We start from the raw sequence: 23,026 nt of genomic DNA, 5'->3' as shown, positions 1-23,026 counted from the left end.
CATTTTTATTTAAATACTATTAGTAGTATTCCAATCTTGCATGTTAAATCTTGTTAAATTCTTGTTCTAAGGTTTGTAATTGTTCAACAATTTGTTCAATGCTTGGTCGAAGTTTTGGATTTCCTTGCCAACATTGTTTGATGAGTTGGCATAACTTGAATACTATTGAATAATTTTCTTGTTCAGTTGTGGGTAAAAATTCCAAACACCATTCACGACATGATTTGAGAGAATTGAATGGAATGGCAGGTCTGTGATTGTTTTCACAAATTAACTTGGTCAATTGGTAGGAGGTTACATGTTCGAGTAGTTTGGAGCTCAACTTTCTAGCTACTTCTTGACTATTGTAAACGTAAGGATCTTTGCTTTCGAATAATAATTGCCATCCAATAATACTGAAACTGTAAATGTCAATTGCAGTAGCGTAAGTAGGATCGACAGCTTCAATATCAAACATTTCTGGGCTCATATAATAAAAAGTACCTAATTGATTAGTGATTGTTGAGATAGTTCCTTGTGAAATGGATTTGCTTAATCCAAAATCGCAAACTTTACAATTTCCATTCGAATCTAGAAGGATATTTTGAGGTTTCAAGTCACGGTGAATAATCTTTCTAGGTTGCATTGTATGTAGATATTCAATTCCATTAGCAATATTCAATAACATTTTCAATTTTTGGTCTAATGAAAGATTGATTAGTTTAGTTTCCAATTTAGAAATAAACTTTTCCAAGCTCTGATCCAAACATTCCATTACTATAAAACGTTTCGTAGGAGATGAAGAAACTCCATAGAAAGTTATAATATTTGGGTGTCTGATTCTACTTAGTAAAATGGCTTCATTTCTAAAATCTTCCTCTGAAATATTGAAATTATTCAAATCAAAAACCTTGACAGCAACAATCATTCCATTATATTTGGTCATGAATACGCTTCCCATGCCTCCTTCTCCCAATCTACGAATTGGCTTATCCATTCCTAGCTTGTGAAGTGGAATGACAAATGAAGGAGAATCATCTGAGGATGATTGAGATCCTGAACCAACACTTGTGCTGAATTGGGAGAGCTCAAGATCTGTAGTTGCCAAGAGTCTTTCATCAAGAGAGAGTTCTGTTTCAATAATCTTTCGATCTCTCCTGTTTCTCTTATATAAAAACCATCCTAAAATAGAAGAAACAAGAATTAGAATAATCAAAATTAATAAGATGACAGCAGCTGTGATGCTCACTGCATAGACTTGAGTCAAATCAGAACAATCTGCTCCAGAATAACCCAAATTACATTCGCATTTTCCTGCAGATCCACACCTACCATTTCCATTGCAAACTTTTTGGTCAACTTCACTCTTTCCAAGACAAGATCTATATTCACATTGTCTACCTGTGAAATTATCCTTACATTCACACTTATTTCTATGGACACACCTTCCTCTATTAATTCCACCACATGATTCCTCTATTAATGATGAGAAACAAAGAGGATATTGACACTGATCTCCATAAAACCCATCATTACAAACGCACTTATTTGGTGACACACAGGTTCCATTTCCATTATTACAAACATTAGAAGAATTGGATGGTAAACCAAAACAAATTGGAATTTCGCACGCTTTTCCAGTGAAATCAGGTGAGCATTTACAAGTATTTGGTAAGGTGCATTCTCCATTTCTAGTACATGTCAAATTTCCAGTCAATCCAAAACATACTGGAATGCAGTCGGTATTTTTCTCAACTAATTGATAGCCAAGATCACAATAAGGAACCATCTTGATAAGTTCTTCCCTTGATGAAAAGATGATAATGTTATCCTTAGTGACGTACATGTCAGTTGCAAATCCCATACCAATGGCTCTAATTTTTCCGTCTCTCCTTGAAATCATCTTGAATAGATTATTTAAAGTGTCTCCAATGACAATGTCACCATTGCTAAATGTGGCAACCACTCTTGGCTTATTGAGTGGTGAGAGTAAGGGATCTGATACTTCTGAATCATATGCGCTATTTCCTGTTCCAGCAATCGTATCAACTACGTTTAATTCATTTATAGAAGCTATTCTAATACGATTATTGGAGGTATCGCAGAAAATTAAATCATTTGTTATTGGATTCAGTGCTATACCAGTAGGTGAAGCAAGAAAGGCAAATTGAGAAGGATATTTATCACCCATATATCCAAATACTCCACAACCAACAATGGTTGAAATGATTCCATTACTGTCGACATATCTTATTCTATTCGAATTCGATTCTGAAAATATCATTGATCCTTCATTTCCAAATGGAGAGAGTATCATTCTTGTTGGATTAACATCTGCATAATAAACATTCATTCCATCTCCATTTCCTCCAATTATGTTGGAGGTATAGCCTGAACTTAATGAGGTAACGGCATTTTCAGTTGTCACAAAAGGTCCAGATAATGTTAAACACAACCCAATCGGTTGTTTGATTTGATAGGATTGACCAAGACCAATTTTTGTTTCAAATGAAGAAATTATTCCATTACTAATTTTCCTTATTAAATTATTGTAAGTGTCTGCAATTAGAATTGTATTGTCAGGAGCCAAAACTACAGAACTTGGAAGAAATAGTTTGGCTAAGTTAGCTTTCATGCCATCTCCATTATATCCAGGTAAATTGGTTCCTGCAATGATTGCTACACTACCATATAGATATTGGAGATGTAATATTCTGTGATTGAATTGATCTGAAACAATTTGTCAATGTTCGACTAAAATTCGAAACTTACCAGCTATGTAAAGGGATGAAGTTGATTCAGCCCAAACCAGACCAAAAGGTGAAATAATCTCTGTCTCTGTTGGATTATCCTCCACTACTTTCATTCCAGATGTTCCAGTTCCCAATATTGTGCTCACATTTCCTTCTCTAAATAATCTCACTCTATGGTTATAGGTATCAGAAATTGCAATTCCCAGAAAGGGTGAGTAAGTAACACCTTTAGGGAAATTAATTTGCGTTTGTAATGGAGGGAGACCATCTCCATTAAATCCACCCGAGCCAGTTCCTAAAATTGTAGAAATAGTTCCATCAGAAGAAATCTTTCGAATTCTGTGATTTCCAGAATCTTTATGAATGTTAAAATAATGAAAATGAATGACATACCTGCAATGTAAAGATCTCTATTGGAACGATCGTAGGAAATTGAGTGAGGTCTATTCAGTTGAGCATGAATGGCTAAGCCACCATCTCCTGAAAAACCTTGCTTTCCAGTACCTGCAATTACTTGAACTAGATTATGTGAAATATATTTGAGAATTCTGTGGTTTTCAGTGTCGGCAACAAATATCTCGTCAGAATTGATATTACAATATAATCCAGTAGGGTTATTAACCAACATGGATAGTCCACTCCCTTGTTGCAAAAGTCTATCACTTGAAATTGATCCTGAATAGAAGCAACTTGATCCTTGTTGAGATAGATCAAATTTTTGGATTGAACTGTGCATTCCAGAATTGGCAACATATAAAGTAGAGTTTCTCAATTGGAAAGAGACTGGATTGAATGTTAAAGAGCTATCAGTTCTGATAGAGGAATTCCAACAAGATACGTTTGACATTTGTAAATTCACTGTGAAAAACCTTCCATCCTTATCAACTTTGTAAAGATTGTAATTTGACAATGAATCAGAAAATAGTAAATCCCCAGTGGTTTCGTTCATTGTCAGTGCTGAAATGTCAAAGAATTTTCTATTCTTTGCTATTGAACCATCCGTAATGGCCCCAATATGTGAATCTATAATTGTTTCCATAGACCAATTCAATCTATTTAATTTGTAAACCTTTTGTAATGAAAATACCAAATTGGGTGTTGCCAAAAAGATAGCTTCTTCAAAATTGTAAAGTATAGTTAGTAATCCACTTTTTTGATCGATCTGATAAAAAGTATTTCCAGAAATTATTAGAATGGAATCATCCTCCATAATGTGAAATCCACGAATTGATAAAAGTGTTGAATTTTTAGCATTATCACCTGATTTTGGAGCTGGAAAATTAACACCTAATATATAATTGATCGTGCCAGTTATTACTGTCAACCATCCACTTTGAATATTAATTTTAAAAAGTGAAAATGCATCATTTCCATAAAGAAATCCATTATGAAGGAGTAGTTTTTGTGGCAGTTTAAGAACAGTCTGATTGGCAGGTCCATCAAACTTAGATACTGGGTCATCTCCTGTTGTTGTGATGGACTTTAAAATACCAGTTTCCACATCCAACTTTCTAATAACTTGTCCATCTGCAAGATATAAAGTCTTCTCATCTTCATCAACAACAACTGATTTTAAAAACCTAAACCAACTATCCGAAATATGCATTCCATCCAAGTTTGGATTTTCATCACTAGTCGACCACATTGCCGAAAGGAGTGTAATATTCTTATTTTCCATTCGAAACAATTGATGGTCGGTGCTAATATAAATTACTTGTTCATTAGAAGAAACCATCACATGAAATCCAGTAATGTAGATAGAAACAGATGTTGCCAGATGGGAAATGTTGGTTACCATTGATTCTTTAATGCACAAGTTATAGGATAACACATCACATCCGACCAGTAGGTTCCTTTCTCCACTTGTTTGATTGTACTTGTAAAGAGAATCACTTGCAGACACTATGAAGAGAATATCAGGATTGACTTTGGATTGTTGAATTTGTTTGAATGACAGAGAAAAAACTGGTTGAAGGTTTCCGGCAAGAGTTTCAAACTGATAGCGAACATATGTTGAGTGGGCTGATGAAGATAATGGTGATGCATCACCAACGAGAAGGATAACAGAGAGAAGAATCAACAAGTAAGACCGCCAGCACTGAAGCTTGTTGATGTTTGCAGTCATGTGTTGCTGATTTTTTCAATCTTTTTCAAGGTTACACCACCAATAAAGAGATTGTAATCATAATTAATTATCAAAAATTTAATTCCATTTAACAGTCATCCAATCATATTTGAAAGATTGCTTCAAACCAACATGGCTGAACTTGGCAGGGCATTGACCATTCCAAGCAAAGACTGGTTGATCAACACTGGTTGGACCATTGATAATATGGACAGTGTTAATGTCGAGAATTGAGGAAACCTTAGTATCATAACCACCACTGCAGCTTCTTGTAGCATCAGTAGCAGTTGGAGACAAATCGTTACGAGAAGCAATTGCGTATCCAGGTTGTCCAAGAGAAAGTGGATCATACTTCCAATTGTTATATCTAAGTATGTTCTTCATTCCATCAATTGAGTTGACCTTATATTGATCTCTTCTGAAGATGTTAGCTCTGACACAAGTTTCGTATGACAACATATCAGAAGCATTTGGTTTCTTCAAAATTTCAGGATATCCAGAAATGGTGAAAACTTCTGGATAGAATGGAACATTGTAACTTGGCCAATAACCATAGCTAAGAACTTCAGTTTGGTCACCACCAACGACCTTACCTGGAATTTGTTCAACAACCCAGAACAAGTTCTTGGCAAGTGGTTGACCTGGAACGAATTTCTTAGTATCCAAAACCATGAATTGGTTATTGTAAGTACCAGAGTTATATTCAGAGAAGATATCATTCCAAGAAGGAGCATCATCAGCAAGTCTGTTAGCCAAAATAACTCTTTGCCAACAGAGCAATGATTGTGGCTTAACCAAATCATAGAGAGAAGTATTGAAAATATTGTTAGATGTTTCAATAACAACCAATCCACTTTGAGTAATGTAAAAATCATCATTAGAAGCAAGATTAGCTGGGTAACTTGAGAAAGTAACCTTTGGTGAAGCAACCAATCTGCTGTTGAAGTTGAAAGTGTAAGTCTTGTAGATACGACTGAAAATTTAACGTGAGATTAATGGTTAGAAAACAGCAATAGGAAACTTACGTCATAGCACTGAATGTGTGAAAATTCAATTAAAAAGTGAAAAGTGACATAAACAGTAAAATATTAACAAAATGCACATGGTTAGATAACAAAAAATGTCAAAAACAAACGAAACTCTACCTAAACGTAAACCAAGATGTGTGTCCAAAGTAGATATTACTGAAATCTGGAGTAACCTTGAACAAGGCAGAACAGTGACCATTGTCTTGAGCGAATTGAATAACTTGAGCAGGAGTCATCTTGTTAAAGTTTGGTCTGAAATCCTTCTTGACATTGAGAATATCGAAAATGTCACCAAAAGAGCTCATAACTTGCATGCTAGCATAATCAATTTTTTCGGAAGCATCAGTAGTAGCATCATTGTAACCTTGAACGAGACCTTCCATTTGCAAGTAAACGGTCTTGATTTGTTGCCAGAAAGGATCGTTGGCATACTTGGCAGATGAATCTCTGACCCAAGCACGTTGAGATTCAAAGAAATCTCTCACATATTGTGGCATTTTCTTATCAGGAGTACTGGCCCATGAATAAGTGTGCATATTGACATAGTGATTATAAATTCTCTTTCTAGTCAATACACCTTCCAAATAACCAGCACCATAACTTTGCATATCATCCTTGGTCAAGTGATTAGTTTCGATAGAGAGAACATCCCATCCTTTAGCTTCAAAACTATCATCATAATGTGCTGCGGCAATACCAGATTGCAAATCATATCCGTTTTTAACAACATATTTACCATTTTGATAGTAAACGGTTGCGTCCAAAGCAAATACGCTACAAGAAATACAGAGCAAGAGCGTGAGAGCAAGGCCCAGTATTTGTTTGTTCATTTTTTTTAAATTCAAATATTTTTATTTTTATTTTAAGAGGACATCTGTCGGAGTTTTTTTAATGGCTAATTGTAAAGCAAAGTCCATTTGGGAGTTAAGGCAAACAATTATGTAAATTATTAGTTAATATAATTTGTTACAAATATCAAAAGATGAATCAAGTGATTTCATCGAAAATCTTGTTATTCAGAACTTCGTTTGATGATAGATTGAAGTTTAACATTTTGAAGTAATGAATGGCTACGGCCATATCACGATGAATGCACCTCATCCCGTCCGATTTGAGAAGTTAAGCATCGTCGAGCTACATCAGTACTGAGGTTGGAGACAACTTGGGAACCTGTGGTGCTGTAGTCTTTTTTTCTCTTATTGTTTGTTGATTTGTATTTTATTTCCTTAATAAATAAATAGATAACTGATGATGATATTTCCACAACAAAACAAATGCCAACTCTCTTCTTAATGAAGAAGATGAAACAAAATTGAACAAGTTGGTTTGTCTCCAAGAATATTATAAGTGGAACTAGACATCGTAATAATATTGATTATAATCTTTCAAATTTAAATGGTAAACAAATTCAATTGAAAAGAGAGCTAAACAATCAACCACCACAAATAAGAAGATAAAAATCGAAAAAGATGTGATTATTGTATGAACAACTACAGCACATAATTACAAAACATGAACCAAGTTTGTGTCCAGAAACAAAAATCGGTTCATTGAAAGAATTTCTTTGCAAAGAAGAACTACTTTCTAAAAATACAAACATCTCAAAACAGTATAAAAAGCAAGGAAACATGTTTTGAATTCAAGAAAAACAATAAGAAAAACAAGACAACAAACATAATGCAATTATTTGTCAAGACACTCACTGGAAGAACTATCACTTTGGAGGTTGAATCTAATGATTCAATTGAAAATGTGAAACAAAAGGTACAAGATAAGGAAGGAATTTCACCAGATCAACAAAGACTCATCTTTGCAGGTAAACAATTAGAAGATGGCAGAACTATTAATGATTACAACATTCAAAAAGACTCCACTCTTCATTTGGTGTTGAGATTAAGAGGAGGAATGCAACTCTTTGTAAAAACCTTAACTGGAAAGACAATCACTATTGAAATGGAATCGAATGATACTGTTGAGAATATGAAACAAAAGATATTTGATAAGGAAGGTATTCCTTCAGATCAACAACGATTGATTTATGCCGGTAAGCAATTGGAAGATGGAAGAACTATTGGTGATTACAATCTTCAAAAGGATTCAACTGTGCATTTAGTATTGAGATTGAGAGGTGGTTAAGTTAGCAAAATATCATAGATTCTTTCAATTATTGTCAATAAATTATTCTACATTTTCTATTCTTGTATCACTTCCCTAATGAGTTCAATTTAATATGATATGATCATCAACAAGTCGATTGTAACTTTCTTTTTGCTTTTATGGAACCTCTTTTTGTTAAATCAGATTGAGATTTTTATTGTAACATACTAGCAACTGTCTTTCCAGTTCCATTACACACAACATCTATTGGTGGAGATTATTGGCATGCTACACTTCTTTGGAACATCTGAATACTTTTCTTTTCAGAAGTAATGGGTTCTTCTAAAGTACCACATATAAAAGATCAAAAAACCTTATTTTGTCTTTTTATGATGCTTCTTTTTGTATAATTGCTTAATTTTAATTCTAGCCATTTCTGGAAGCTCTAAAAAGGAAGAGGCAGAATGTAAAACTTCAAAATTATTGGCAATGTAGAGCTCACATTCACTTTCTAAGGATTTTTCATTGTAGAGAATGGCAATTTCGTGAACTACCCAAACAGTGCTCTTGTCCAATAGTGAAATAACCAAGAAGGAGAGGGTTGGACGAATGGATTGTCCTGATCCAAAACAACAACCAAATCACTGTAGGTGCTGTCATCAATTAGAGTAGCCAAATCCTTGTACAATTCCTTCAATATTTCTCTCGTCAAACTCAAATCCTTTCTATTTTCCATAGAATAAATCTTTTCAATAAAAGGATAATGTCTGGTTGGGGAAATCTCTTTAACAAATTCCAAAAATTTGTGGACCATCTCTGAATTTTCCAAATAAAGAGAACCCATGTATAGGTATTCCAAATACTTTTCCAAAATATTGGTATGGCACTCATTCATTGGCATCTTCTTCTTCAATACTTTCGGAAGCAGAAGAAGAATAGTCGAAATCATCATCTTCGAGATCTTCTTCATCATCGGAATCTCCAATAATTACCTTGAGAAGTTCTGACATTTTTTTCTGAAAGAATCAAGTTCGTTGATAAATTAAGATTTTACTGGAATAGTTCCTTCATCTTTGAAATGTTCAGTAATATTTAGCTGTTGTAATAAATTCAAATTTGATAACATTTCCAACGATATGGGCTGTCACAGATTGAAAACAAACCAATGAGGAACCAGCATTGAAAAAGGAAGGAGCAAACTCCTCGGTATCAGGATTGGCGAAATCACTATTTTGTTGTTTAGCACTAAATGTTCCATCATTCTTGTGACTGAATAGGTTTTTCATAACTGATAAATAAACATCTGGTTGCCTTCGATCGTTGTAGTACCATTTGCGTTCACTCTCTTCTGTCTTTGGTTCAGAAACTTTTAGAAATGCTCCCAGAGACTTGATATCAATTTTGTGTTTGGAACATAATTTGGAAATGTTCGATCTATTTGAGGAAAGCATTTTACAAAAAGCTAATATTGGCATTTCACAAGCTGGTTGATCTCTAGGTCCTGTTAATTGGATGGTACTATCTGAATAATTAATTTTTTCCTTATTGAATAATATCAGTAAGACCATGGAAAGGAAAACAAGAAGTGGCTTACTTCTCCATAACCTATTCGATTTGCCAAGAACCATTTCTGATGTTCCAATAACTTTTTTCCAAGTATCTGAATCTGTATTATCTGTCCAAATGTGTTTGATTAATTCTTTCAAAGTTTCAACATTGGTAATTGAATCTATATTTCTCAATTTGTCAATAATATCAACATATGATTCATCAATTTGCGGATAATGACAATCAAATTGAAATAATCGATAATAACTAATATTTCCATTCTTGTCCTTGATTTGATCAATATCATTTTGTGTTTCTTCCAGTTTTTCCACTACTTTATCATCCTTCCTTTTATCAACTTTCTTTTTTTCCTGTTTGTTATCATCATACTCATCCTCATCATCCTCTTCATCCTCTTCATCATCTTCATAGTCATCATCATAATCAATTGCAACAAAAGTATCACTTTCAAGCTTGTTAGAATCTTGCAAAAATTGTCTATCCCACTCAAAGAATTCATTCATGAAAAACTCATCATAGAGTGGTTTCCATATTGCATTTGATGAGCCGACAATATTCCAATTGGTGTCAATCAATAAACAAGACACGACATCTTTAATTGTTAAAAATTGCATAATATTTAAAATTTCATCATGGCACAATCGACAAGCAGAAGAGGCAAATGATGTTTTCATCTTCTTCAAAGGTGGTGCCAAATCATCCGTTGCACGTGTTGCCATTTTTTTAATTTTGATTTCCAGCAAACTGCAGATAAATTCATTGTAAAATAATGTCATTGGTTTGATTTGGATAAAAATCTTTTGTCAACTTGTTTCTTGTTTGCAAAAGTCCATTTAACCTTCTTCTCACTACAGTATTCTCAGTTCCTAAATAGAGGTGGGCATAAAATATCAAGAGCAATCATTTAAACAACACATGAATTATTTATTCACATTGCTTAATATGTGGACCAGTGTAACTGAGGTGTGGCTTTCTCATCATGAATGAAGTTGAACCAACAACATGCATTGTGTAATCCATAGTACATCCAAAGACAGACATCATTCCACAATCGAGAGGATCAGTCTTAATGACAACCTTCAATTTAGCTCCACCTGGACCAGCATTTTGCAAATCAGCTCCAGAAATGTGGACTTGGAACCAAGGAGTGAATAAGAGCTTTTCAGACTTCATAACAGATTTACCGTTAATGAAAGCTTCCAAGAAGAAGTTCTTAGCCCAGAGAGTTGGGATAACAGTGACAGTGACGTATTGAGGTTCAGTAACAACCATGTCATAGGCATGACCAGTAATATCAACACTAGCAGAAACCATGAAAGAAGTGTCGAGCAAACCCTTCTTGGACAATTTGTCAACGAATTCTCTACTCTTATATCTTTCGAAAAGAGGCCAGTTAACAGTGAGGGACGAGTTATAAACAACTGAGGTAGTTCTCAAAACTTCACCCTTCTTACTGACGAATTGACCATCCTTATCAACGTCCAACATGTGGCAACCAACTGGACCCAATGGTCCCAAAGCACCAAGTGGGCCCAAAGGTCCCAATGGTCCCAAAACAGTCCAAACTCCCATACCTTTTAATGTGTAAAATTTGTAAATATATAATAATGGTTTCATCAACATTTCGTATTGAAATATTCCTATTAGCATTCAAATACTATTTAACAACTTACCCATCATGTGTTTAGTGAAATCGTTAATCTTTGGCATGACATCAAAGAAAGCATCACCCATTGGGCCAGCAGAAGAGAGTGGATTTTGTGGATGGCTCAATAACTTATCACATGCATTCATTTCCTTAAGGTAAGTATTAAAGTTATTTCCATACCAAACAAAATTATCAGGAACATTGTAAGGGGTACCAGTGGAAACAGGACCCAAAGGACCCAAAGGACTGATTGATCATGATAATGAAAATGTTTGATAAATAGTAAAACAAATCATAAAAGCTACACAACATACCCCAAAGCCCCAAGTGGACCATTATAACCCAATGCAGAGCCAGAAACAGTATACAAATTACATCCCAAAGGACAGTTAACAGGCTTTGGAGTGACCTTACTCAAATCAACATCTCCAACCAATGATGCAGAAGTGTAACGAGTACACATAGCAGTTGATGGAGCAGCTCTCTTATTACCAGCCAAGGCAATAGCACATGTTGCAGTTGAGACGAGGCACAACATCAACAAAACAGCTACCAACCAACAACTACTGTTGATCATTTTTTTTTGATGAATGGAAATTTTAAGGACGTTCCACCAAGATGCAATTTGATAAACAGCAGTACCAGTGGATAACACAGAGAACGCGCTCGGGATTAAGGAATAGAGAATGAAGGTTCATTCAGTTAGGAGGGAAATCTTTCTTTGTCGGAAAATTCCAAAATATTATCCTTGATTAATTAGTTGATAAGACCTTAATGAGAGGTCACAGCAAAAACGCGAAAAATTATTAATGGTCATTGAAAATCGCTTATTTCTGGATTGGGAATGGAGTTTGCAAGTAGAGTTTTGTAAACTTGTGTTTAATGGAGATGGAGTAATGGAATAGAGGAGTACAGCGTCCTATTACTCAGCACTTGCAATGAGAAAGGTTTTGCTGGCTAAGAAAACAGGTTTATTTTCGGTAATTTGACGAATAATGTTACATATGTTTCATTTGGTTGCCATTTATCATGTTAAATCTAGGTAGGGAGATAGCAGTTATTGTAAATAATTTGAAATTTTTATTTGAGGAGATCTTGTAAAAATTGCATAATGACATCGTCCTTCTTTGAATTATTGGAAGATGATTTAGAAGATCTTGAAACTGGTTCATCAAGTTCAGCTTCTACAGTCTTGGCAGCACTTTCTGGCTTTGAGGCAATATCTTGCCAAGCTTTCTCAACAATCTTATCTTCCTCATCCAATTCATTGTCATTTTCCAATGCTGATTTCTTTTCTTCTTCCTTTTGTTTGACTGTTCTATCCTTCAATTCACGTAAATAAGAAAGAATATCCTCATCCTCTGGATCAATTTGTGGAGTTTTAATATCTTCATCACCCTCTTCTGACATTTCAAGAGGTGAAGACAATTCAGATTCCTTGGTTTGTGTATATTGTTTAAAATCAACTTCTTGTTGTGAAAACTTGTCGATTGATGACTTGTAAGTTGTCGGACCAACATTAACACCATTATTACTATTTAAAGTGTTGAATCTTTGTCTTCTCTTTGTCTTTAACAGAGAAATTAATTCATCTTCTTCTTCAGCAGAGGCAGCCAAACTAGCTTGTCCTGCAATGGTCATGGTGAGAATATTATCGACAAGAGAATCGATTTCTGGATTTGTAAAGGCTTCCTTCTTGATTGGTTCTTCAACAATTGCTTTTGATGCTGCTTCTTTAGCTTCAGCCTTTTTCGATTTTCTCTTCTTCTTTTCAACAGCAGGTGTCTCCGATACTACATCCACAACATTTTCTGAAAATTGTCCCATTTCCTTCTTCTGGTTAATATTGAAAAGTTTCCCAACTACTTCATCAATCTTTTCCTTTTTCAAAACTCTTTCTTTTTGTTTCTTGATGAGTCTAATTTCTGTTGATGTGTACTTCATTGTATTAGAATTTGTTGTTGTTGAAGTTGTTGTTGCTGTTGTTGGTGTATTAGTAGTGGTTGTTGGAGTCGACTCGGTTGTTGTAGCTTCATTGGCTGTTATTGTGCTTGTACTATAATTATAGAGTGGTTTATTCATCACCATGGATTTCCGAAGAAGAAGCATTGTTTGTTGATGTTGATGATGAAAATTACTCTCCATCATCTGATGATGTTGATGTTGATGCAGACGACGACACAGGAATCGCAACTTTGAACCCGAAAACATTTTTTATTTAAAATTTTAATTCAATAAATTTTTGATGTGTTTTTTTAATTTTCAATCAATTTCTTTCTTCACACTCCAAAAAGGAATGGAAAAAAGTCAGTATTTTGGGAATTCTATCAAGTTAACAATGGATTAATTAGAAAGTGGACCAAAAATTAATAATCCAAGTGAAATGAGTCCAAGAGTAATCATTGAGGCAACTTCGACAACTTTAAGTTTCTTTCCAGTTGACAATTTGTTGAGAATTTCACTCAATAATACAGTAAAAGCTCCTCCATTACTCACTAGACCCATCCAAACAATGTGTTTTGGATAGACATTCTCAACCAATACAGAATGCAATCCATGTCCATAACCTACTAATAAGGCAGAATAGGCAACTCCCAACAAACGACCGTACATTAAAGGTTTCAATTCAAATTGCAATTTGGCCAATAATTTCTCAGGAAAGAACACTAATGGTACAACCATGCAACTGTTGTCACTAAAATACAGCTAGTCCATTAACCATTTTTTTCGAGATTGTTAGGTTTTTCACATTGAAGGTGTTCCTTGAAATAGATGGTGCGGATGTATTTATTGAGGTGCAACACTTTGGAGGTCCTTAGAGAATGAAATAGAACGAACGAAGGAGAATTGTGTCATACCATTTTGGAATTGGACAATGCTTAATTTACTGCAGAACTATGCTGCATACTATTAATTTGTAGTGTTTCAATGTTGAAAAGCTATGCTAAAAAGGAAAAGTGTGTAATGACTGGATTGTGATCTGAAATTGAAGTAGTTTTTGATTTGGTATCAATGCAGCTGTGGAGAACATTCTTGGATAAACTCTTAGAGCAAAGAATATAGTCAATTCTGGTTTTCAGTCTTGAGGAGGAAAGGTTTCTACCATTGAATTGTAATTCCTTATTGCACATTCGCCATGTATCATATAATTTTTCGCATTTGAGATTTTTCTGAATGGGTAATCGCTCATCCTTAATGTCACCAAGCAAAATGTCCATAAGAGTACTGACAGCTGGTTCCCATTGCTCTTGCATTCTGTCCATTTGAATTTGATCCCAAAATTCTTGAGTATAATCATTCTTATACATGGCATTGAAATCTCCCATCATTACAAAATTATTATCCTTAGTATTGAACGATTGTCTCATGAATTTTTCCATAAATTCCAAAATCTGTGAAAATTGTTTCACTCTCCATTCCTCATTAATAAAATCCAAATGTGTGAGAAAGAAATATTCAACTGGTGACTTGCATTTCTCCAAATCAAGTTGCAATCCTAAAACATTTCTCACTCCACCAGGTCCTTTCGCAAGTCTCCAAGTTTGAGTTTTCTTAACAGGCAATGCAGTTATGAAACAATTTCCCATCGTTTTACAAGTTGGTGCATAATAACACTTGTATTCTGTTCCATAATATTTAGTAAGTGACTTTTGAATTTCATTTAAAGGTGTCAAAATTTGTCCCCTTCTATATTTCGACTCGAAAGCTTCATTCAATCCAATGATATCAAAAGGTTTAGATCCAATCTGTCCAACAGTTAGATAATCAATTAGCTTATCTAAAGTTGTTTGTCCATTTCCTGATTTAAAAACATGAATATTATAAGTACAACATTTAAATCCATCAATTAGTTGTTGTTGATTATTTTCCAAAGAATTATTTTGATCATCAGAAGAAGATGAGGCTTGATTTGATGAAGAGGTAGATGATGAATTGTTTTCGTTAGAAACCTTTAGGAAAAACTTGTGTTTCTTTCGGAAATTGTTAGGGTTGTTATTTCTTGGAGTATTTGATGCAAATGCTGCGTAAGGGCTATTGTTCGAGTTAGTGGTTGTGTTGTTTTGTTGTTGAGACATTTTTTGAAATTTGAAAATGCAATTTTAACTTTGAATTTGCTGTTTATCTGTTTTTATGTTACAAAAATTTCTCGAGTTCAAAATTGAAAATGAAAGATGGGATTATTTACAGGGTAGTGAAAATCAAGAGTAACATTCCAATAATTATCATGACATTATTCAAAATTCCATTTGAAACTAAATTTGCATTCGATTCTCTAATATTATTAGAAAGGAAAGAACCAAATGAGAATGGATTTCCATAAACTTTTGTAAAACAAGAAGCACCACATGCATTTCTGTTTCTGGACAACCAAGTAGCCATGTCAGTTGCATCACCTAACAATACGTGAGCTTCTTTCTTCATAATCATGTCGAAACATTCAGTATATCCAGACGAAACACTTTTAACGATTGCATTCTTATAGGTTGATTTGGCATAGGTATCATAAGAACTTCCCTTATAGGTCAATACTGTAACATTAGCAGAATCAATATCAGATTCAGAATTAATAATGACAGTGCCATTATCCAATGCAGATCTCAAAAATCCAGGAGATGAAGAACCATACGGACAATTGAAATGGACCTTGGATAAACGATCTGTGTCCAAATTTGTAGAAGCTATGGCAACATCACAAGATCCATTATCCACCAAAGATTTCAAAGTATTGAAATATCCCAAAACAGTAGTATTCACCTTCATGAACGTATATGGAATATCCTTATTATATTTGCTATTCAAAATCTTGATAAGAATTCTTCCTGCCAACTCATGAACAGCTGGAAACTGAAATAAAGCATCATTTTCATAACACATCACAAGTGGACTTGTTCTTGGTAGAGTGAGACTTGTAGGAGCATCAGGAATTGCCAATCTCGTGTATGGAAGTGCAGAACATGAAGGACTTGAAAAGATCATTCCAAGATCATTCATTCCTTTCTGAAAATCAGGGTCAACTATTAATTTACTCATGGCATTATCGATGGCATTGACGAAATCCCTCGAAATGGTGTAGGTTGGGGTGGTGGAATTGGATTGTTGTCCATTTGCGATGGATATCATCAAGGACGAAAGTAACAGTAATACAAACGAAAGTGAATGGAAGAAGGATTTCATTTTGATGTGTGGAATTTTTGTTTTGATGTGTTTTGTGAATCAGTGTGATTTACTGTTAGCAAAATATCATGAGGATTATAATCGAAAGGGTATCGATACAGTAAGAAATATTTGTGGATGACTTTCAGATAGTTCAGTTTGGAATCAGGTTACGAAAGTTGGTGGAAGAGTAACATTCTTGCTTTTATGAGTATGTGCCACAACCGACAAGTGAAATAGCAATTATCACGGCAAATTTCATCTCTCTCAATAATGTTTTACTTCCTAATTTAGTAGGAGAGACCCTAAGTTGCGTGTGTTATCCAATTCATCTATCTACTCCCAATGTGAAAGATGTGTTACTAAAATGAAATTTTGCTAATGAATTTCACTTTACAATCAAGTTGTGAAAATCAGACGGATCCTATCTAATTTTAATGTGTTTCATACAGTCTGTTTCAGCCAATGTTGAAAAACATGTCTAGTCACACGCCAATAAAGCAATGGTAAGTAGCAAAACACAAAGGCCAATCGATCAGAAAACTGCCATTCCTGACTAAAAGTTTGAAAAACTTCATTTTTTTGCGTTCAGCATTGGATGAAACAGACTGTAGCATCTTTGATAAATTGGGATTGTTTGTCTACATTGTTGTTGCAAATATTCATATATGTTAAATGTTTCATTTCACATAAGTACTTTGCTCCTTCTGTTCCTACATTATTCGAATTAATATTGAGACTAGTTAATTGTTCCATTTCACTAATGTGTTTGGCTCCTTTTTCTCCAATATTAATGTACATTGTATAAAGTTTTGTTAGTTTTTCCATTTTGCTTATAAATTTGACACCGTCATCTCCAATAGTATTGAAACCAATATCAAGATTAGTTAATGACTGTATTTCACTAATAAATTTGGCTCCTTCTACACTGATACTATTTGAATTAATATTGAGTGTATTCAATTTAGGCATTTGACGAAGGTGTTCTGCGCCTTTATCGTGAATTGCATTACTCATTATATTAAGACAAGTCAATTCTTTCATTTCACTGATGTATTTGGTACCTTCTGCTCTAATACCGTTTAAATAAATATTAAGATTGGTTAATAGTTTCATTTCACTAACGTAACGGGCTCCTTCTGCTCGTATATTATTGCGGCTTATATTGAGATTAGTTAATTGATTCATGCCGCTGATATATTTGACTCCCTCAACACTAATACCACTGCTGCCTACATTAAGATTGGTCAACTGTTTCATTTCACTTATTATCTTTACTCCTTCATCTTTAATTTTCATACAATTAACGTCAAGGGTAGTCAAGTTCTTGAGATCAAATACTTGATCAAGAAATGGAATACAATCACATTTTTTCATCCCATTGACAGCTACAATACGCTGTAAAAATTGGCCATTAATTTTCTTTTTACTGTTGTGTGTGAGTGAAAGTTTTGATCTTTCCAAAATGACATTAAACCACTGTGAAGAAACCAACGCACAACTCCTTACTGTAAATTTAAAATCATTATTGAAGGAAATAATTTCAAATATCACATCATCGGGAAAAACTGGCTGTGGTGATTCTTCTTTGGTTGGTGCCACTGTTTCCTCCTTTTCTTGTTGGCTCATTTTTTATTTTGAAGAGTTCTGACCTTTAGGAAATGGAAAACTAAAGTCAATTTAGCAATATTGCAATATCACAAAACTGATTTAGTTCTGAGGTTCTGTGCATGTTGCTCTTGAATCTGGTGTTAGGATATGAGAAAGGTGGCATTTCAATTTTAGAGGATATGAAGCATTTTCTCTTAGAATTTGCTCCAATACAAATACAATCCAATAATTCTTTCATATCACTGTCACTTGATGTATTTACAATGTGGTATTCCAATGTCCTATTGGGAAAGTCATGGCTTGGATTCATTTCTATATTTTTTTTGGCTTCTTTGATGAGATATTCAATGATGAGAGCACATTCTTTTGGAATATGATTGAATTCTTTTCGAATTTCTATATCTTTATCTCCTCCATAGTTAATTAGTCCCAACTTTATCTTTTCATTGAGAACATCAAGATGAGTAAATATTAAAATCATTCTGTATGTAGAAAATCCAGACAATCTTCTACACACTTGATAAAATTCATCTAAATATTGATTGTTATCATAGTCAGATAGAGAAAATGATGCTCCAACTACATCAGCCCAAGTATCAGCAGAAAAACAATTAGCAAATAATTCAAATGTCAACTTTTGATTACGGCTGTGTGGAAAATTATCAGTTGTTTTCGAATAGCATGTTGTGAAATAATATTGTCTACCTGCTGGTTGGAACAAGCAAGTTCTTTTCAAATTAAATTTGATTCCTCTCTCCAAATTATTAAATACAGTTGGCAAGACCAAGTATGGATCTACCTGGAATCTATTCGCAAAGTATTCCTCTTTAAAATTGGGGCTATGCCACAGGTCAACCAATTGTTCTTCTATCTTTTCCGAAACTGTATCATGAAAATGAACAGGGAAATATTTCACCAAACGTTGCTGAATACCTTTCAGACATTCACTCTTTACCTTCTCATAATTAGCAGCATTTTCTATTCGATTTTCGATAGAAATTATTTGATCAACCAAGCCTTGATAAATTACTACTGATGGACCACCTGCGATCATTATGTATTGATTGGCATATTCGCGAGAAGAATTGGAGAAAGATGCATGCTCGGTAGGAAGGGATCTGTGAGAAGTGGTTTGATTATTGCCCATTTTTTAAATGCTAATCCCATACTAGAAGGATTGATGATGGTTTAGTGTTTTTCATGAAGGTAAAGAATATCTGTTTTTGATGATTTATTTTGTTATTCGTGATGATGATTTGGTAGATGGATGAAGTTGTTAATACAACATTTTTTAAAATATTAATTAAAATTAAAATTTATATTTTGCTCCGATCTAAGAAGAATTTTCTTAATTGGAATTGACTAACAAATGATGCACTTTTTATTACTAATGCCAATAGTACTTGCTCTTGTAATATTCTTGTATTCGAACTTAATTTCCTGAGATACTAAATTGAATGAGAGCGTAGTTTTCATTTCCACCAAATGGTCATCGTATGAATCCCTTTTTCTAGAATTGAATTGCTGATTGAAAATAACCTGAATGGCATAGAGATCATCTTTGAATTTAACATTTTCATTTCCCAAATGAGCTGTGTAAAGTCTTTTCAAAAGACTGAATTGGACATTGTGTGGATAATTGAAGAAATTCAATTTTCTGGTCATGTATCTCACTTTCTCTGAGAGTATCAGCTCTTTGAGTGTGTATTTGTTCTTGAATAGATCTGATATTTTAGTGGCAACCATTTCATCATTGGGTTCCTTAATGATTAATGAAATTTTTTCTAATAAACATGATTTTAAGCCATCTCCTATTGAGTTCAATTGAATTGATCGATTTGAGTTCTCTGAAATGTAATTAATACAGTCGAGAATTGATTGTTCTATCGAATATCTTTCACTCACTTTCTCAACTTTAAAAGATCCGAAATTTCTTACTGGCATTAGTACTGTTTCATTGGCAACTGAAGAATTATTATAATCCAAGAGTGTTGCACAAAAACTACATCCATTCGGCATTGTTGAATATCCATCTTTGCTGTTTGGATTCAAAAATATGAACCCATCCAGTCGTTGATAATCATCATGTGATAAACTCGTACTCTTTTCACAATACAATGGATAAAAGAATACTCTAAATCTATCATTCTTAAAGACAAACTCCTTTTCAACCTTGTTAAAAGCATGAATCATATGATGCTCTCCAAATTTCACACTTTTGAGCTGATTGCCATCATTTTTATCTGTCATGTCGATTTCGGTTGTAGAATAATAAGTGTATCTAGTACTTGAAACTTTTTGTGGGTTTTCCTTTGTGGCTGAACTAATTAATTCTGATTTTAAAGTAAGTTGAAGAAATTCCGATAATTGTTTCTTATCGGACGAAACTAAACCAACTTCATATATTGGTCGGATCAGTAAGGATTTCAAATGTTCAATGGTTCGGTAGAAGAAGGGTGATACTTTTTGGAGAGCGAATAATTCTTTCAGCTCGAGAAATTGAAAAACAAGAGACAAAATATCCACTGTTTCCAATGAAGTTTCGTCCAACAGTTGGGTTTTCCGTTTGTGAAATGGGAACATTGTTCTGCCTATTTTTTTTAAGTGGAACTCAATGCAGCAAGTTGATTGCAATTTTTATGGTGGAAGTTAGTAACAACCAGGAAGATGGAACAATAGCTCGATTGATGATAGAGTGTCAAATCGATTTTTAAGTCATTAATCTATCATTCCATTTTCCTTTTCGATTAATTCTGTTGCCTGTTGATTCCTGACAGCCAGTTACTCCCAATCTATGAAATTCCTTGCTTGTTTCAATCCCACTCCTTTTACAATAACACTGTCCATTGTAATGCAGGTTGGACTGTTAAAATACTTGCTACATTTATATTAGGTTAACTAATCGTAATTTAAAGGAACCATATGTTAGTGCTTAACAAAGGATTGACTGTATAATACTACTGAATATCAAGTGATTTTAATTGTTTCATTCCAATTATAAATTTGGATCCTTCATCACCAATTCCATTTCCACTAATATCAAGTAATGTTAATTGTTTCAATTCACTTATTGATTTTGCTCCTTCATCACCAATTTCATTGTAGCTTATATCAAGTGATGTTAATTGTTTCATTTCACTTATAAATTTGGCTCCTGCTACACCAATTTCATTGGTATAAATAGTAAGTGATGTTAATTGTTTCATTTTACTAATTGATTTGACTCCTTTATCACCAACTGATTTTCCACTAATATCAAGTAATGTTAATTGTTTCATTTCACTAATTAATTTGATTCCTTCATCACCAATTTGATTTCCACTAATAGTAAGTGATGTTAATTGTTTCATTTCACTTATTGATTTGGCTCCTTCATCACCAATTTCATTGTAGCTTATATCAAGTGATGTTAATTGTTTCATTTCAATTATAAATTTGGATCCTGCTACACCAATTTCGTTGTTATAAATATTAAGTGATGTTAATTGTTTCATTTTACTAATTGGTTTGACTCCTTTATCACCAATACTATTTCCACTAATATCAAGTAATGTTAATTGTTTCATTTCACTAATTAATTTGATTCCTTCATCACCAATTTGATTTCCACTAACAGTAAGTGATGTTAATTGTTTCAATTCACTTATTGATTTGGCTCCTTCATCACCAATTTCATTGTAGCTTATATCAAGTGATGTTAATTGTTTCATTTCAATTATAAATTTGGATCCTGCTACACCAATTTCGTTGTTATAAATATTAAGTGATGTTAATTGTTTCATTTTACTAATTGGTTTGACTCCTTTATCACCAATACTATTTCCACTAATATCAAGTAATGTTAATTGTTTCATTTCACTAATTAATTTGATTCCTTCATCACCAATTTGATTTCCACCAATATCAAGTGATGTTAATCGTTTCATTTCAATTATTGATTTGGCTGTTTCATCATTAATTTGATTGTTAGAAATATTAAGTGAAGTTAATTGTTTCATTTCACTTATGAATTTGTGATTTTCAATAGAGACAAACAAATTTGTTGAAAATTTAACTTTAACAATACTATTCATAAATTGACTCTTTGTGAATAGTTCAATTCTTTTTTCTGTAAATTTTTTTTTAAATTCAATAAAAAGTTTTGAACGTTCCTTGATCACATTAAAGAATTGTTTTGAAATCAAGGAACAATTATTCAAAATAAACCACGAATCATCAATCATGGAAATTATTTCAAAACAAATATCATCTGAAAATATTTCTTCTCGTTGGAGAGACTCGAGTTTTTTCTCCATGTTTTTTTGATGAATAGTTCCGCCGAAATTAATTTTCAAAATCTTGCAGATCTGCTTTGTTTGCTTATTTTTTCTTGTCAAGTTTTATGATGTTCTAAAGAGATGTGACATCTTCTGTATTCATGTTAGAAGAGAACCAACCACAATTTACCAAAATGTTCAAAAATAGTACTTTTAGCTTGTCCACCATGGTAAGGTATTTGCTAAGTTCATTAAGGGTCTTCTAGAAGCTGGCGTAGCTCAGTTGGTATTTAATAATTTTAACGTTGAAAGAGCTACGTTATGTTACATTTTATTGAGAACAATTTCTAAACAAACCCTACATTTTATTGAGAACAATTTCAATTTGAGTTATATATTTAAAATGTCAAATGACATAGCATCATTTACAGAATTATTAAAACCAATTATTATCAATAAGCTGGCGTAGCTCAGTCGGTAGAGCGTTGGTCTAATAAGCCATTGGTCGCCGGTTCGATCCCGTCCGTCAGCAGAAGTTTTGAGAGAAGTTATGGTTTTGGTTTGATCTGGGTTTATTCAGTTGTGGAATCAGATCTTCCACTTTTCCACTTTCATCCCAATCCAAGTGTTTTCTTTTGGAGTGACATCATAAGGTTTAAAAATCAAAGCAGTTCTATCGAGCAATACCTGCATTTCATTTCACATTTAATTATTCGAAACTAATCGTGTACTTACATTCTTGGAGAATCTATTCCAATCATACAATTCAATAGAAAATTGGTCGACCATTTTATATATTCACGCTC

At 33.5% G+C, this 23,026-nt stretch overlaps 11 protein-coding genes and 1 non-coding gene across 12 annotated transcripts; 2 read left to right on the top strand and 10 right to left on the bottom strand.

Moving 5' to 3' along the window:
• Positions 1-43: 43 nt before the first annotated feature.
• On the bottom strand, positions 44-907 carry NAEGRDRAFT_32831 (uncharacterized protein; the record flags this gene model as incomplete). The annotated part of the gene is made up of 2 exons (XM_002678239.1): positions 44-736; positions 788-907. 2 exons carry the CDS (start codon positions 905-907, stop codon positions 44-46), a joined length of 813 nt encoding a protein of 270 aa, XP_002678285.1.
• Positions 908-4,935: 4,028 nt separating this feature from the next.
• Positions 4,936-6,715, bottom strand: NAEGRDRAFT_32896 (uncharacterized protein; the record flags this gene model as incomplete). Its single annotated transcript, XM_002678238.1, has 2 exons — positions 4,936-5,830; positions 6,003-6,715. The coding sequence occupies 2 exons, from the start codon at positions 6,713-6,715 to the stop codon at positions 4,936-4,938; spliced, it is 1,608 nt and encodes a 535-aa protein (XP_002678284.1).
• Positions 6,716-7,562: 847 nt separating this feature from the next.
• On the top strand, positions 7,563-8,021 carry NAEGRDRAFT_66351 (polyubiquitin; the record flags this gene model as incomplete). The annotated part of the gene is made up of 1 exon (XM_002678346.1): positions 7,563-8,021. One exon carries the CDS (start codon positions 7,563-7,565, stop codon positions 8,019-8,021), a length of 459 nt encoding a protein of 152 aa, XP_002678392.1.
• Positions 8,022-8,532: 511 nt separating this feature from the next.
• On the bottom strand, positions 8,533-8,883 carry NAEGRDRAFT_66350 (uncharacterized protein; the record flags this gene model as incomplete). The annotated part of the gene is made up of 1 exon (XM_002678237.1): positions 8,533-8,883. One exon carries the CDS (start codon positions 8,881-8,883, stop codon positions 8,533-8,535), a length of 351 nt encoding a protein of 116 aa, XP_002678283.1.
• Positions 8,870-10,270, bottom strand: NAEGRDRAFT_48288 (uncharacterized protein; the record flags this gene model as incomplete). Its single annotated transcript, XM_002678236.1, has 2 exons — positions 8,870-8,998; positions 9,146-10,270. The coding sequence occupies 2 exons, from the start codon at positions 10,268-10,270 to the stop codon at positions 8,870-8,872; spliced, it is 1,254 nt and encodes a 417-aa protein (XP_002678282.1).
• A 205-nt stretch (positions 10,271-10,475) lies between these two features.
• On the bottom strand, positions 10,476-11,776 carry NAEGRDRAFT_66348 (uncharacterized protein; the record flags this gene model as incomplete). The annotated part of the gene is made up of 3 exons (XM_002678235.1): positions 10,476-11,125; positions 11,225-11,445; positions 11,514-11,776. The coding sequence occupies 3 exons, from the start codon at positions 11,774-11,776 to the stop codon at positions 10,476-10,478; spliced, it is 1,134 nt and encodes a 377-aa protein (XP_002678281.1).
• A 503-nt stretch (positions 11,777-12,279) lies between these two features.
• On the bottom strand, positions 12,280-13,410 carry NAEGRDRAFT_48287 (uncharacterized protein; the record flags this gene model as incomplete). Its single annotated transcript, XM_002678234.1, has 1 exon — positions 12,280-13,410. The coding sequence occupies one exon, from the start codon at positions 13,408-13,410 to the stop codon at positions 12,280-12,282; it is 1,131 nt and encodes a 376-aa protein (XP_002678280.1).
• A 554-nt stretch (positions 13,411-13,964) lies between these two features.
• NAEGRDRAFT_79355 (endonuclease/exonuclease/phosphatase family protein) lies at positions 13,965-15,275 on the bottom strand (the record flags this gene model as incomplete). Its single annotated transcript, XM_002678233.1, has 1 exon — positions 13,965-15,275. One exon carries the CDS (start codon positions 15,273-15,275, stop codon positions 14,139-14,141), a length of 1,137 nt encoding a protein of 378 aa, XP_002678279.1. The 3' UTR covers positions 13,965-14,138.
• Positions 15,276-16,941: 1,666 nt separating this feature from the next.
• Positions 16,942-19,108, bottom strand: NAEGRDRAFT_57731 (uncharacterized protein; the record flags this gene model as incomplete). The annotated part of the gene is made up of 1 exon (XM_002678232.1): positions 16,942-19,108. The coding sequence occupies exon 1, from the start codon at positions 17,980-17,982 to the stop codon at positions 16,942-16,944; it is 1,041 nt and encodes a 346-aa protein (XP_002678278.1). The 5' UTR covers positions 17,983-19,108.
• A 218-nt stretch (positions 19,109-19,326) lies between these two features.
• On the bottom strand, positions 19,327-20,547 carry NAEGRDRAFT_66342 (uncharacterized protein; the record flags this gene model as incomplete). Its single annotated transcript, XM_002678231.1, has 1 exon — positions 19,327-20,547. The coding sequence occupies one exon, from the start codon at positions 20,545-20,547 to the stop codon at positions 19,327-19,329; it is 1,221 nt and encodes a 406-aa protein (XP_002678277.1).
• Positions 20,548-20,921: 374 nt separating this feature from the next.
• NAEGRDRAFT_66341 (uncharacterized protein) lies at positions 20,922-22,259 on the bottom strand (the record flags this gene model as incomplete). The annotated part of the gene is made up of 1 exon (XM_002678230.1): positions 20,922-22,259. The coding sequence occupies one exon, from the start codon at positions 22,257-22,259 to the stop codon at positions 20,922-20,924; it is 1,338 nt and encodes a 445-aa protein (XP_002678276.1).
• A 420-nt stretch (positions 22,260-22,679) lies between these two features.
• Positions 22,680-22,752, top strand: NAEGRDRAFT_t266. The gene has a single exon. It is a non-coding gene; the product is annotated as a tRNA-Ile (tRNA).
• Positions 22,753-23,026: the final 274 nt, after the last annotated feature.

This window comes from Naegleria gruberi (assembly GCF_000004985.1).
Source record: "Naegleria gruberi genomic scaffold NAEGRscaffold_18, whole genome shotgun sequence".
Lineage (NCBI taxonomy): Eukaryota > Heterolobosea > Eutetramitea > Acrasida > Naegleriidae > Naegleria > Naegleria gruberi.
Note: the sequence above shows the minus strand (reverse complement) of the source record. Positions and strands in the feature narration are given on the sequence as shown.